This window comes from Procambarus clarkii, chromosome 78 (genome assembly GCF_040958095.1).
Source record: "Procambarus clarkii isolate CNS0578487 chromosome 78, FALCON_Pclarkii_2.0, whole genome shotgun sequence".
NCBI classification, from domain to species: domain Eukaryota; kingdom Metazoa; phylum Arthropoda; class Malacostraca; order Decapoda; family Cambaridae; genus Procambarus; species Procambarus clarkii.
The window spans coordinates 18,662,045-18,677,465 of record NC_091227.1 but is presented as its reverse complement, the minus strand read 5'-3'; the positions used below and the strand labels follow the sequence as shown (position 1 = coordinate 18,677,465).

Genomic DNA, 15,421 nt, shown 5'->3' with positions numbered 1-15,421 from the left:
AAATCTTCTGCATTCGGCTGGTATCCAAGCTTAATTTTTGCTTCCATATGGCCTACGTAAGGCTATGTAACGAGAAGGTTCAGGTACAGACAAATGTTCCAAAAAGGCATAATATATTTCAAAGACTGGGTTTCCAATTTCATGGTATTCTTTTGAAAACTCAATCCATACAATCATAATTTGCACTTGATAAAACTGTTTTCGATGTACACTTCACTTTGATCTCGACTCACAATCGGGAATCCCGGGTTTGATACCCGGGTAAGTCAGAAATTGCTGGGTACGTTTCCGTTCACCTGATGCTTCTTTTCACCTAGCTGTAAATTTGTACCCGGGAGTTGGGCAACTGTTGTGGGTGACTGTCGGAAGTTCGCCCTTGGGGTACCTCGATATAAGCCTAAACTATATATTATATTGTAGTACATTGTGTTTGTGTGTGTGTGTGTGTGTGTGTGTGTGTGTGTGTGTGTGTGTGTGTGTGTTTACTAGTTGTGTTTTTGCGGGGGTTGAGCTCTGCTCTTTCGGCCCGCCTCTCAACTGTCAATCAACTGTTTACTAACTACTTTTTTTTTTTTTTTTTTTTTTTTTCCCACACCACACACACACACACACCCCAGGAAGCAGCCCGTGACAGCTGACTAACTCCCAGGTACCTATTTACTGCTAGGTAACAGGGGCATTCAGGGTGAAAGAAACTTTGCCCATTTGTTTCTGCCTCGTGCGGGAATCGAACCCGCGCCACAGAATTACGAATCCTGCGCGCTATCCACCAGGCTACGAGGCCCCCCTCGTGTGTGTGTGTGTGTACTTATTTGTGCTTGCGGGGGTTGAGCTTTGGCTCTTTGGTCCCGCCTCTCGACTGTCAATCAACTGGTGTACAGATTCCTGAGCCTACTGGCCTCTATCATATCTACACTTGAAACTGTGTAATTATATATATATATATATATATATATATATATATATATATATATATATATATATATATATATATATATATATATATATATATATATATATATATTTTTTTTTTAATATATGGAAGGGAGTACCACCTCTAGCTGGAAGAAGGGGGACCCATAGCCTCGGAGGAAACCACGCATAACGCATTAGAGGGAATGTTTAGATCCCTTCCAATACAGTTTCTGTGTGCTTTTCTCCTACCACCCCCTTCCTTTTTTATTTTTTGTGCTTTATTATGCATTTGATGGTTACAAGATATACATGGGTTGATACAAAAATAATAATGCAAAAAGGTGCTTAAAGGTTATGGATCTCTTGAAAAACACAACAATGGGAAACATTGATGAATGTCACAGACGGGTTCGATCATTGTTGCAAGTCAAACACTTCTTCGAATTCCTCTGAGGTTGGACTAGTGCCCAAGACGCAACAGGCATTTCCCCTCTGAATCGCAACACTGAGGCGCTGGAACAAGAAACTTTTTGCTCTCTGGTCTTTTGTAGCGCTGATCAATTTGTCCCCCAATTCCTTCAGGAACTTCAATGCACATTTTCCCCACGAACCGAGGGTCTCCGAGCCGATCGGAACAAAGCTGTAGCAGTGTGCTAGACCTCTGTATTTAATAATTTTCTGCGATTCCCTGAAAGAAGCAGCACCACCGCTTTCACGTGTGCTGTAATGGAGGTAGGTACTGGCCATATATATATATACTGGTTATATATATATATATATATATATATATATATATATATATATATATATATATATATATATATATATATATATATATAACTGAAAACTCACACCCCAGAAGTGACTCGAACCCATACTCCCACAACTGGTATGTACAGGGACGCCTTAATCCGCTTGACCATCACGACCGGACATAAGGAAGTGATAGCCGAGGCTATATGAACCACTTCCCCGCCGGCACTCGGATGGTAATCTTGGGCATAGCATTTTATCAAATCACCTCATTCTTTGGGGCACACGTGAGGAACACAAATGCAAACAAATGCTTGTTTGCATTTGTGTTCCTCACGTGTGCCCCAAAGAATGAGGTGATTTGATAAAATGCTATGCCCAAGATTACCATCCGAGTGCCGGCGGGGAAGTGGTTCATATAGCCTCGGCTATCACTTCCTTATGTCCGGTCGTGATGGTCAAGCGGATTAAGGCGTCCCTGTACATACCAGTTGTGGGAGTATGGGTTCGAGTCACTTCTGGGGTGTGAGTTTTCAGTTGTATATAGTCCTGGGGACCATTCAGGCTTGTTTGCATATATATATATATATATATATTATTATTATATATATATATATATCTCACGAAACTCCAATATAAAACTTTGAGAACACTTGAACTATCCAACACTAGAGCAGTGTGAGAACACTTGGGCCTTGTTAGGCTACAGGAGGGCTGTGCTATGTTACACTAAGATATCACATTACGATAGCAATACGCCATGCACTAGCGAGACATGTTATCGCTCGGCAACTTCAAAGCAACTACCAAGGGATTTTATCTAGCAATGATTCACCATCGGTATCTTTATCACTCTTAAAAGTCGAGAAATGATTATAGCCAATATATTTGCATTTATATTATCGTCATTATAATCTTATATGTAATTGTTTTCCCTAAGCAATACTCAGTTTGTTATGGTACTGTGCTTTAGTTGTCAGTTAATACGTAGTGACAAAATTTAGACCAAACATAAAATATAACAAAATTTATCGACTGATGTAACTTTATTGTATGTATATCTGTGTATTCTTGGTAAGTGTACATCAGTGTAATGACTACCAACCGGGCTGTGGTGGGAATGTGGGCCTGCGGGCAGCTGCAAGCAACAGCCTGGTAGACCAAATTCTCACACGTCAAGCCTGGCCTCGGGCCCGGCTTGGGGAGTAGAACTCCCAGAACCCCATCAACCAGGTACGGGAGTGTACATCACTGCACTCGTGGGAAGTGTACATCACTGTAAGTGTGGGCATGTGTACATGAGTGTAAGTATGGGTGTACGTACACCAAAATATTACGAATTAGGCTTATGCCAGAAATATCACATTATGAAGAGCGTCATCCGTCTGCAGTTTATCTGATAAAACTATTTGTCACTCGACACAAGGCCTATACAAAATGTGGGGCAAATTCAGCGCAGATCAATTTTAGAACAAAAATAATTTCCCATAGACAAACTCATATTAGATATGATACCTGGTTGGTGGGGTTCTGGGAGTTCTACTCCCCAAGCCCGGCCCGAGGCCAAGCTTGACTTGTGAGAGTTTGGTCCACCAGGCTGTTGCTTGGAGCGGCCCGCAGGCCCACATATACCTGGTTGGTGGGGTTCTGGGAGTTGTTCTACTCCCCAAGCCCGGCCCGAGGCCAAGCTTGACTTGTGAGAGTTTGGTCCACCAGGCTGTTGCTTGGAGCGGCCCGCAGGCCCACATATACCTGGTTGATGGGGTTCTGGGAGTTCTTCTACTCCCCAAGCCCGGCCCGAGGCCAGGCTTGACTTGTGAGAGTTTGGTCCACCAGGCTGTTGCTTGGAGCGGCCCGCAGGCCCACATACCCACCACAGCCCGGTTGGTCCGGCACTCCTTGGAGAAAACAATCTAGTTTCCTCTTGAAGATGTCCACGGTTGTTCCGGCAATATTTATTATGCTAGCCATAAACCTCTAGTCCAAAATTAAAAGGAAACATTACCCAACCAGTGACGAAATATTGGCTTCGATAACATCTGAAGTGTTAGTAAAAAAGAAAACTTACATTATTAAGTAAAGCTGCATTTAAAGCTGCATGATGCATTTACAGTACACACAGCTTATCTGTGCTTGCAGGCATTGTCTTCAGCTCTTAGGCCAGACAACTCTACTTTCAATTAATTGGTGTACTGGCTCTCTAATCCCTTGAGTGTTTTACGTACATTATTTTTTAATCGCGAATGAGGAAATAAATCCAGTTCTTTACTCCCTACTTCTGTCCAATTTTTAACTTCCCTCTCAACAGTCAATATATTAATGTACGGTTTTCTGAGCTTCTCCAACTCTATCATAGCTACATTTGACACTGTATGGAGTCAGCCTCCACCACATCACTTCCTAGTGCATTCCATTTACTAACTACTCTGACACTGAAAAAGTTATTTCTAATGTCTCTTTGGCTCATATGGGTACTCAGCTTCCACCTGTGTCCCCTTGTGCGTGTACCACCCGTGTTAAACAATCCATCCTTGTCTACCCTGTCCATTCCGCTGAGAATTTTGTATGTGGTGAGCATGTCTTCCCGAGCTCTTCTGTCTTCCAGCGACGAGAGGTGCAGTTCACGCAGTCTTTCTCATAACCCATGCCTCTTAGTTCTGGGACTAGCCTAGTGGTATACCTCTGAACTTTTTCCAGCTTCGTCTTGTGCTTAAGAACATAAGAATACAGGTAATAACAGAAGGCCTATTGGCCCATACACACACACAGCGGTGTGTGTATGTGTAGTCACCTAGTTATTCACCTAATGTGTGTGTGTGTGTGTGTGTGTGTGTGTGTGTGTGTGTGTGTGTGTGTGTGTGTGTGTGTGTGTGTGTGTGTGTGTGTGTATTCATCTAGTTGTATTCACCTAGTTGTGCCTGTGGGGGCAGGCACAACTGCCTGATTGCAAACAATCAGGGGATGCCACGTCTGTTATGTTACCCGGTAATTTGTTCTGCAAATTAACTACCCCCTTGTTATGACCATTCATCCCCCTTTTACACTTCATTATGTCACCCCTAACGCTTCGCCTTTCTAGAGAATGTAAATTAAACTGTTTCAATCTCTCTTGATATAAAAGGTTTATAATTTTCGGGATTAACTGTCATCCTACGCTGAACGCGTTCTAGTCAAATTAGGTCCAGCATAGCGTCCAAAACTGAATTACATCCATATGCAGACGATGAGTCACAATAACGTGGCTAAAGTATGTTAACCAGACCACACACTAGAAGGTGAAGGGACGACGACGTTTCGGTCCATCCTGGACCATTCTCAAGTCGATTCTAAAGTCTGAATTACATCCATTTAAATGCGGCCTAACAAGAACAAGATATAGCTGAAGTTTAATTGCTAACGCTGATTGATTGGTTCTTGCTTTATTATGTACCCCATACCCATCCCATGGGCGGTGCTGGAAAGGGTTAGAGTGGCACAAAATCGGTTCTGGAATTGAACCCCTTAGTTCATTTAGCTAAGCAGGTGACAATCTTTTGAAGCTCTAGTTACACAATTATTAATGGTATATACACATGTGCATATATACAATCATTTACACAAATACATTATATTAATGTATTTACACAAATACATTATATTAATGTATTAATTTATATTAATATTAATTTACACAAATTACATATATATATATATATATATATATATATATATATATATATATATATATATATATATATATATATATATATATAATCTTTTTATATCACAAGTGATTCAACAAGAGGCTCACAACAGTCACTGTACAAGACACTTTACATCTATGGTGAGTCACACAGTTACTAGTCTTGCTCCACATCCACCCAATTGGGCGGCAGCTTTACAGCCATGTACAGCATTACCTACAGTAAACAGTATATCATTATGAATGAAGTATTTACACATTTCTTGAACACCATTGATAGTGTTATCTCTGAATTCCGCTATTTTTTCACATTCCATTATATAATGACGCAAAGTATGCGAATAGTTCTGCTGACAGAGTTTACATTTAGTAAAGTCTACATCAGCAGATGTTACAAACTGCCAGAGGTACTTGTAGCCGAGCCTAAGCCTAGCAGTGGTAACATCTAGAAGTCTGCTAACCTTATTGGATGACCCATAGACGTGCGGTTCTTCCTGTATAATAGAATGATGATTGATGGAGCAACTGGTGTGAATTTCATTTTGCCTCAAGTCTACGAGATTTTGTTGATGTTCCCGGAATATTACTGCCCTCAGGCTGCTCAAAGGCAGTCCAAGATGGTAATTAATTCCCTCTTTATGAACAAAAGTCTTGGCTAACTCATCAGTTCTATCATGCATTCGAAGACCAATATGGGAAGGAATCCACAGGAGACAAACTCTGAACTCCATCATTGATTATTTCATCATATCTGTATCTAGCTTCAGAGACAAGCACGTCACAGTACTGTAACGCCTTGGGGAGCTGAGGGCAGCTGAGATGAGATGTGTAATGTAAGGTTGTGCAGTTTGAGATGTGTAATGTAAGGTTGTGCAGTTTGAGATGTGTAATGTAAGGTTGTGCAGTTTGAGATGTGTAATGTAATAGTCGTAGCACATACGAATGTACCGCTGTGAATGTACCGTCAGACTATACAGAACAGCAATCTTCATTAACGTCAATTTGATCGAGTTTAGTTTTGATTCGCGGTGGCTGCTGGTCCCAGAACGGCCCCATCCCGACCCTCAACATTACTATCCCTTGTTAACTTTCGTGAAATTAAACGCTACATATTATCCTCGACAACTTTGATAAAAGAAGAGGCAATAGATAGTGTGCACAAAGCCTCACGAGGAGCAACACTGCTAGTTCAATTTGGTGCTTGTTATATGTTGGCTAGAAGTCTTATGCCTACCCTAACTTGGCGCCTGTTATATGTTGGCTAGAAGTCTTATGCCTACCCTAACTTGGCGCCTGTTATATGTTGGCTAGAAGTCTTATGCCTACCCTAACTTGGCGCCTGTTATATGTTGGCTAGAAGTCTTATGCCTACCCTAACTTGGCGCCTGTTGGCTAGAAGTCTTAGGTCCACCCTAACTTGGCGCCTGAACGATGACTAGGCCTCGTAGACGTACCCTTAACCTTGTCCCTTGTGGACGCTGACTAAACCTCTAAGGCCTACCTTAATTTGACCCTTGCTAAAGTTGACTATGCCTCCTAGACCTACTCGACCCTAACTCTTGGAGCCTACTAAGCGTCAACTAGACCTCTTAGGCCTATAACACGGCGCCTATTTGGAGCCTGGTAAAATCTAGCTGAACCTCCGCTTAATTTGAAGCCTGGAAAGGCTGACAATTATTATAGAAAGTAATAGGCTGTAGGTAATTAGTGTAGTGGTGGTGGAAGCGGGCTTGGGCGGCCGCTATATTAGGCTGTTAAAGGTGCTCTGCTCCACTGCCAGGCCGTACAAAGAACCTTGCAGCTGGTACACATTCCGGGGGGCTTAGCCTCCGGCAGGTGGCCAGCTGTAGGCTACCAACGCCTCGGTGACTGTAGAGTAATAATGTATATCTTGTAGGGGATGTGTGGTGGAGGAATGTGTCTGGAGGACGGGCTGGGAGAGCCAGCACGTCGCCAGTAGATCTCAGCTTCTCTCTGAGCTTCTCTCACCTGGTATTGGTTGCTGCGGCACGGCATCCCGGAAGCCCTGGGTGCGGTAGACACTCCTGACGGCGGCGCAGGACTCTGCAGCAGCCGAGGTAACGTCCAGGAGCAGCAGCATCATCACCATCATCACGGCCACCATCACCCTCCTCGCCATCCTCCACTAACACACTAAACTGACTGCCAAACACCCCACTTAGTGTTAGTGGGGGGGGGGGAATACTGGGGGAGGCGAGGGTTCCCTCTCGTCCAACTCTCGAGAGCTCGAGTTTGGGTTTAGAGAGCCTTGGGGGGCGTCACACACTACACTTTCATGCTGGGTGTCGAGGGACACAGACACACACCCGCCGCCACACACAGCAACACACGACTCCCTGTCTCACGGTGCCGGCTCCTGCTTCACCCTCCCAGGCTTATCATACCATTTCAAACATCATTTCATCTTCTTGACAGCTACCTTCATCGTCACGGAGATAAATCCATCCAATAACCTTCATATACATGAAGTCATCGATGGCACTAATTGTATTCTTGGCGATGTGCGCGAATCAAAATCGATTTTTGGATGTTCGTGCGTCCGGCAGGATCGTATCCCCCTCCCCTCCCCCCGCCTCCCATCCCAGTGGGAGCAGCTGTTCCGTTTTCCACCCTTACCATCTGTATCCTAATTCTCTTCAGTATACACAAATTACTTCTAAAACTCTATTGAATTTGTCAGTATGGGTACATGAGCTCTTAAGTGAGCACTTGTACTCTACGGTAATATTTAGTATATTTTCGAGCCACATTAAAACGTGATCATTGCAGCTGTATGGGTCCGTTGCAGAGAATTTCGCGAGCGTACAGAGGATCGATCTGGAAATCTAGAAAAAAAGGGCACCGCAGACCAGCAGTAAACGCAGAATACATTGAACGTGGCGTCAGGGCGTTAAAATACTAATTTGCCGCACGCGTTCTGGATCCATTTTAAGAGTATTATGTCAATGATTTGGGACAGTTGTTCCATATATTTATACTTAGCAGAGTCTCATGAGGCTACGGACGGTTCTTCAAATCTCCTCCTATTACTATTACAGCACCTGTTCCACTATCTCCTCTTCTACTTCGTCTTCCTTCCCCATATCTTTCTCCTCTTCCCCCCCCTCCTCCTCACATGAACACCAGACTGCATCTGGAATACTGTGTGCAATTCGCATCCTTCTATGAACACTGCAGCTTCCAAAGATGCAACTTTTTATTAACAAGCTTAGGTATACACAGCAATGTGCTGCTACCCTATTCTGCATGCAAGATTACACACTGTAGATAAAAAAAATAGCTATAAGCTCATCTAATATTCGTATTTCACAGGATGGTTAGTGATACTTGGAATCAGGAGAGAACATGGAATGCAAAGGCTTCACTAACACACTCTGGGTACAGCAGAAGAATATCTTCCAATATTCCTGAGTGTATGAAGTAATTACAGAGCTCAAAGTACCTCATACCATTTGGTCTGAAGTCACTGATAAAAGGACAATCACAGATATAGTGTTGGAGAGTCTGTCCAAGCTCATGTCCACATAGTATACAGTTGGAATGTTCCTTTCTCCCCAGAGTTGACTGTGGAGAGTTCCTTCCTCCTCAGAGTTGACTGTGGAGAGTTCCTTCCTCCTCAGAGTTGACTGTGGAGAGTTCCTTCCTCCTCAGAGTTGACTGTGGAGAGTTCCTTCCTCCTCAGAGTTGACTGTGGAGAGTTCCTTCCTCCTCAGAGTTGACTGTGGAGAGTTCCTTCCTCCCCAGAGTTGACTGTGGAGAGTTCCTTCCTCCTCAGAGTTGTGAACTTTCCCTAAGTTTAATTTCTCCCCAGGGTCGCTTGCTGTTGCTTTAATATCTCTGTTAATGTATTGCCCCCTTCGTCGACTCTCTCTTTGTCCACTATTGTTTGTATACGGTTCTCCCAGTTCCCGTTCTTCTCTGTTTCCTGCGAGTCTGCTATACCTTTACTTTGTGATCCCGCAAAAGTAGTGAAAACGGCCATAGGTCAGTTTTGCCCAAACTGACCTGCAGTTTTCAAAATACTATGTCTAATAGAAACATGACTCTTGGGCGTTATTTTTGAGCCAAATTTTAGCTCATTGCACATATGAGTTTTAAATTACGACTTTGTATACCAAAAATATGCTTTTAATCTTTGTTCTGTACCTGTAATGTAATGGGCACAGTTTCTTTCACCCTATGCCCCTGTTACCTAGCAGTAAAATAGGTACCTGGGTGTTAGTCAGCTGTCACGGGCTGCTTCCTGGGGGTGGAGGCCTGGTCGAGGACCGGACCGCGGGGACACTAAAAGCCCCGAAATCATCTCAAGATAACCTCAAGATAACCTACCTGCGTGAGTGTTGCCGCTTAAGTTCTTCAACAACTTTGTCAATTTTATTGAAAATTAACCCCTTGCTTTACTACGATACTCCCCAGTATTGGAGAGTCTCTGGAAGAGAGAAGAGCACGGGGAGACATGATCACAACATACAAAATTCTCAGAAGAATTGACAGGATAGACAAGGATGGATTATTTAACACTGGTGGTACGCGAACAAGGGGACACAGGTGGAAACTGAGTACCCAAATGAGCCACAGAGACATTAGAAAGAACATTTTCAGTGTCAGAGTAGTTAACAGGTGCAATGCATTAGGCAGTGATGTGGTGGAGGCTGACTCCATACACAGTTTCAAATGAAGATATGATAGAGCCCAGTAGGCTCAGGAACCTGTACACCAGTTGATTGACAGTTGAGAGGCGGGGACAAAGAGTCAAAGCACAACTAGGTGAGTACACACACACACACACACACACACACACACACACACACACACACACACACACACACACACACACACACAGGGGGGGGGGGGTCTGGTAGCTGAGTAGACAGTGCGCAGTCCGGGTTCGATTCCCGGACCAGGCAGAAACAAATGGGCAAAGCTTCTTTCACCCTAAATGCCCTATGTTACCTAGCAGTAAATAGGTACCTGGGAGTTAGACAGCTGTTACGGAGCTGCTTCTTGGGTATGTGTTTGTGTGTAGGAAAAAAATAGTAGTCAGTAACAGTTGATTGACAGTTGAGAGGCGGGCCGAAAGAGCAAAGCTCAACCCCCGCAAGCACAACTAGGTGAATATAACTAGGTGAATACATGCGCAGTTTTTATATATTACTCATTCAGTAGATACCCACCGGAGAGGCGTCGAACTTGGGTATGCATTACCCACTCTCATGAATACATTGAAGGCAGAGCTGCCAGGTTGTATGATCATACAGGCGGCCCCTTTCATACACCGTGTGTCCCAGACGATATCAACGTATGCACATCACGAGAACGGCTCAGCCCCTCTCCGACCTTAATAACACATGTATCACCATGTATCACGGCCGCTCTCCCACAGCTGACTCAAGTAGGGACAATTATATCACATTTATCACCACAAAGGTACTGGGAGGAGCGATGTAGTCATGATTCCCGTCAGCAGTAGGCGGCGAGGCCAGGTCTTGGCGGAGTCTTAGTTGCTTTTGATGCTCCGCCATCGACCACTGCGCTCTCTACCGCCGTCATGACTCACTAGATGTGGCGAGCCCCCGTGCCCTGGTGGTGGCGTGGGCTGCCCTGACCCGTGCCCTGGTGGTGGCGTGGGCTGCCCCGACCCGTGCCCTGGTGGTGGCGTGGGCTGCCCCGACCCGTGCCCTGGTGGTGGCGTGGGCTGCCCCGACCCGTGCCCTGGTGGTGGCGTGGGCTGCCCCGACCCGTGCCCTGGTGGTGGCGTGGGCTGCCCCGACCCGTGCCCTGGTGGTGGCGTGGGCTGCCCCGACCCGTGCCCTGGTGGTGGCGTGGGCTGCCCCGACCCGTGCCCTGGTGGTGGCGTGGGCTGCCCTGACCCGTGCCCTGGTGGTGGCGTGGACTGCCCTTCCCATATTATAATATATATATATATATATATATATATATATATATATATATATATATATATATATATATATATATATATATATATATATATATATATTGGTGTATTACTCTAACAAGGGAAATGTTGAACAAGAATACTTGCATAATAGACAAAACCCAAGATTCAAGAAGATTACAAATTCTTGAGGCAATTCACATAAGAATAGAGCGACCTACCATGAACACCCAAATCACGGAACTATTTACTCTACCCACCATGAGAGTAAGGACAAGACAAGAACATATCGATGCCAACACAGAAGACAATGTCCAACATAACAGGCCAATTACACTGGATTAATCTTTGTGTTTAGATAGGAGATGCCTCGTATGGGCCAATACGCCTTCTGCAGCCCCTATGTTTATCCCTTATGTATCCCCCCATGTTTTCACCTTCATTGTATTATCACCTGACCTAATGCGGGTATAAAATCAACTAGTATTGTAAGATCTGTTCACTTGAGAATGAACCATGGAGGTTCGAAACGTCGTGCAAATTATACAAATAAGTGTAATACACTCTATAGTAAATCACTTCTTTTCTTCACCTTAAAAGTACGAAAATGAGTTTTGGAGAACTCCTATTTCAATTAAGCCCTGATACTAAGAAAATAGTTAGAGGGATAGAAGCCCTAAACCAGAAAATAATAAATACAGAATATGCGGTCATATTCAATGAAACATATATATATATATATATATATATATATATATATATATATATATATATATATATATATATATATGTTTCATATATATATATATATTATATTATATATAATGTCTTGAGGACTCTCTTCCCGCATTCGCTATGCAACCGTCGATTTTCAAGGTCATTGACCTTTTGCTCCCCTAACATGATACTCTGTGCTCTGGCGCCGACCTAAAACGACAACAACTGATCCTCCTGCTCCAGTTGCCTATACATCAGGAGAGATGACGACACCCGCGACAGTCGCCCCTCCTGGTGGAAACTTCAATATTTAACACTGTTTTCTCAGCACAGTTTGACAGGGATCAGAGGAGCGTATGTACCGCGGGGCCGGGCCTTACCACCGTGTGTGACAACGGTCTCTGGCGCCATTGTGGCCTGACGTGCTGGGACTTTAAACCCATAGTTATCTGAGCCGCTCAAGTCTCACATGCCTGTCTTCTCCAAGCATGTGGAGGCGACGGGCCACCACCCGTCCCCATCCACATGTCCCCCAGGTCAACGGCCTCCTGCTAGCTTGTCGGCGACGTGTCCCTCGATACGTGTGTAATAACTCTCCCTGTACTCAATGATGGAGATGCTGTGTGAGTTATAACTCGAGTAGATCGTGTGAGCAGGCCAGGGACACAACTAACGAGTGAGGTGCTGGTTGTGAACACGGCCTGGTTGAGGACCGGGCCGCGGGGACGCTAAGCCCCGAAATCATCTCAAGATCTCTCAAGATAACGGCCCATTAGGCTCAGGAACCTATATACCAGTTGACAGAATTATTATGTGCGGTAACGCCCAAAGGACCAACTGGACCAACCGGGCTGTGGTGGGTATGTGGGCCTGCGGGCCACTCCAAGCAACAGCCTGGTGGACCAAGCTCTCACAAGTCAAGCCTGGCCTCGGGCCGGGCTTGGGGAGTATTAGAACTCCCAGAACCCCATCAAGCAGGTAAGGTAGACTCAACACTTGGAAGAAACCCCATAGAAGTGACCACGACATGTAAGGTAACTAGAGTATCAACAATGTCTACATAGAGAACTGTTCAGAATGATTAGACACGGGAGAGGATATGGCTTAACACTATATACCGAGATGACGTACAGGGGGCGTAGTACAACTAGCACCCCTGTAGTAGATGATTTACTACAGGGGCCGTAAATACGTAGATGGTCTATTGGGGGGACGTAGATTTGTAGATGTTCTATAGGGGAGAAGGGAAGGGAATTGTCGGGAAAGCGCCAAACCATTACGACTATATAGCACTGGGAAAGGGTCAGGATATGGAATGGCTTCGAAAATGGTTATTGCATTAAAAGAGCAACAGGTGGGGGCCAGGAGCTGATGCTCGACCCTATAAAAACCAGGTTTGCACTCAAAGCTGGACGAGACGAGAGAGATCCCGTGAGTATAGATATCTGGAGTGGACTAAACAAGGAGAAGAGAGTGACCAGGGGAAGGCCACACTGTACAGGGGACACCACGGGCGCTCCAGGGTATATGGGCACAGTTGTCATCTGGGCTCTAATTAGCGCCAGAGGTTGGATTACCAGTCAGCGTGTGCCCACTCTCTCCCCCCCTCAGGGAGTACCATTTCTGGCTGGAAAAAGGAGACCCTTAGCCTCGGAGGAAATCACACATAACGCATTAGAGCCGGTCGGCCGAGCGGACAGCACGCTGGACTTGTGATCCTGTGGTCCTGGGTTCGATCCCAGTCGCCGGCGAGAAACAATGGGCAGAGTTTCTTTCACCATATGCCCCTGTTACCTAGCAGTAAAATAGGTACCTGGGTGTTAGTCAGCTGTCACGCCTTCCTGGGGGTGGAGGCCTGGTCGAGGACCGGGCCGCGGGGACACTAAAGCCCCGAAATCATCTCAAGATAATCTCAAGATAATCCCAGCCAGGGCATCACATACAACATTATTTACCCCCATGAAGGAAGACACGAAGGCGGGCACAGTAACACAAGACGAGGGGTTAACACCACCACCACTCTCACCCCACACGGCCTGACCCAGTCTGCCAGTCTCCACCACACAGGGGGGTGGGGGTGACCCCTGCCACAGTCTGCCAGTCTCCACCACACAGGGGTGGGGGTGACCCCTGCCACAGTCTGCCAGTCTCCACCACACAGGGGGTGGGGGTGACCCCTGCCACAGTCTCCACCACACAGGGGGGTGGGGGTGACCCCTGCCACAGTCTCCACCACACAGGGGGGTGGGGGTGACCCCTGCCACAGTCTCCACCACACAGGGGGTGGGGGTGACCCCTGCCACAGTCTGCCACATGTAGACCTGCTCTGTATTCATCACATCTTCATAGCTTCCACTGATGACTCGAAACTGAAAACATCGTTGTGACATTTTTTATATCAGCAACGAGGCTTTTATTGGAAGTTAAAAAAAGAATGCAAAGATCAATGAGTGTTTGATGGAGCTTCTATGCACAGAGCAACATGTCAAACATCACTCTGCGTGGTGTTGATAAAAGTCGCTAGGGCGTTTACACAACGGTAACCAACAGTGATTCAACGATACCAAACGGTGATAGCAATTTTGGCATCATACTCAGTCGGGTCCCTGCTCAGAGCCAGTAGGCTGGGCGCGTCTCTACTGAAGATCACCACACAGGCACAGCAATACGAGGGAACACCGAAGGCACTACGGGCTCACCATAGCCCGTGCTACTTGGAACTTTGTTCCAGGTAGTGAATCTTTAACAACAACAACCACCGACAGGGGCAAGATTTCACCTGTCTAGGACACTACGCGAAACAATAGAGTCAAACTAGAACATTTAGAAAACAAAAATACGAAAATACTGGCTAGGAAATATTGTTGGCGTGTAAAACGTCACTACACAATAGTATAGAGGTAACGTCGATGGACGTACGTGAGTGGGAGTGGTTATACGTGAGTGGGAGTGGTTATACATGAGTGGGAGTGGTTATACATGAGTGGGAGTGGTTATACATGAGTGGGAGTGGTTATACATGAGTGGGAGTGGTTATACGCGAGTGGGAGTGGCTATACATGAGTGGGAGTGGTTATACATGAGTGGGAGTGGTTATACATGAGTGGGAGTGGTTATACATGAGTGGGAGTGGTTATACATGAGTGGGAGTGGTTATACGTGAGTGGGAGTGGCTATACATGAGTGGGAGTGGTTATACATGAGTGGGAGTGGCTATACATGAGTGGGAGTGGTTATACATGAGTGGGAGTGGTTATACATGAGTGGGAATGGTTGGATAAGTACATGAGAGGGTTACAACCTGCATTGCCAGCGAGGGTTAACAGCCCGCCTCAGCCATAAGCACTAAAGAGGGCACAAGTACACATCACGGACTCCTTTATATCCCCCTTGGTGACATGACAACCTTAAATGCAGCCTCACCCTCACCCTTATCA

General features: G+C 45.5%; 1 protein-coding gene across 1 annotated transcript in view; it reads right to left on the bottom strand.

Moving 5' to 3' along the window:
- dlp (glypican dally-like) overlaps window positions 1-7,639 on the bottom strand; it is a 160,935-nt gene extending 153,296 nt beyond the window's left edge. Inside the window, exon 1 of the mRNA XM_045727330.2 lies at window positions 7,340-7,639. Coding sequence (XP_045583286.1) covers window positions 7,340-7,490 — 151 coding nt within the window. The 5' untranslated portion in view covers window positions 7,491-7,639. The remainder of the gene's footprint in view (window positions 1-7,339) is intronic.
- Between the last annotated feature and the right edge of the window lie 7,782 nt (window positions 7,640-15,421).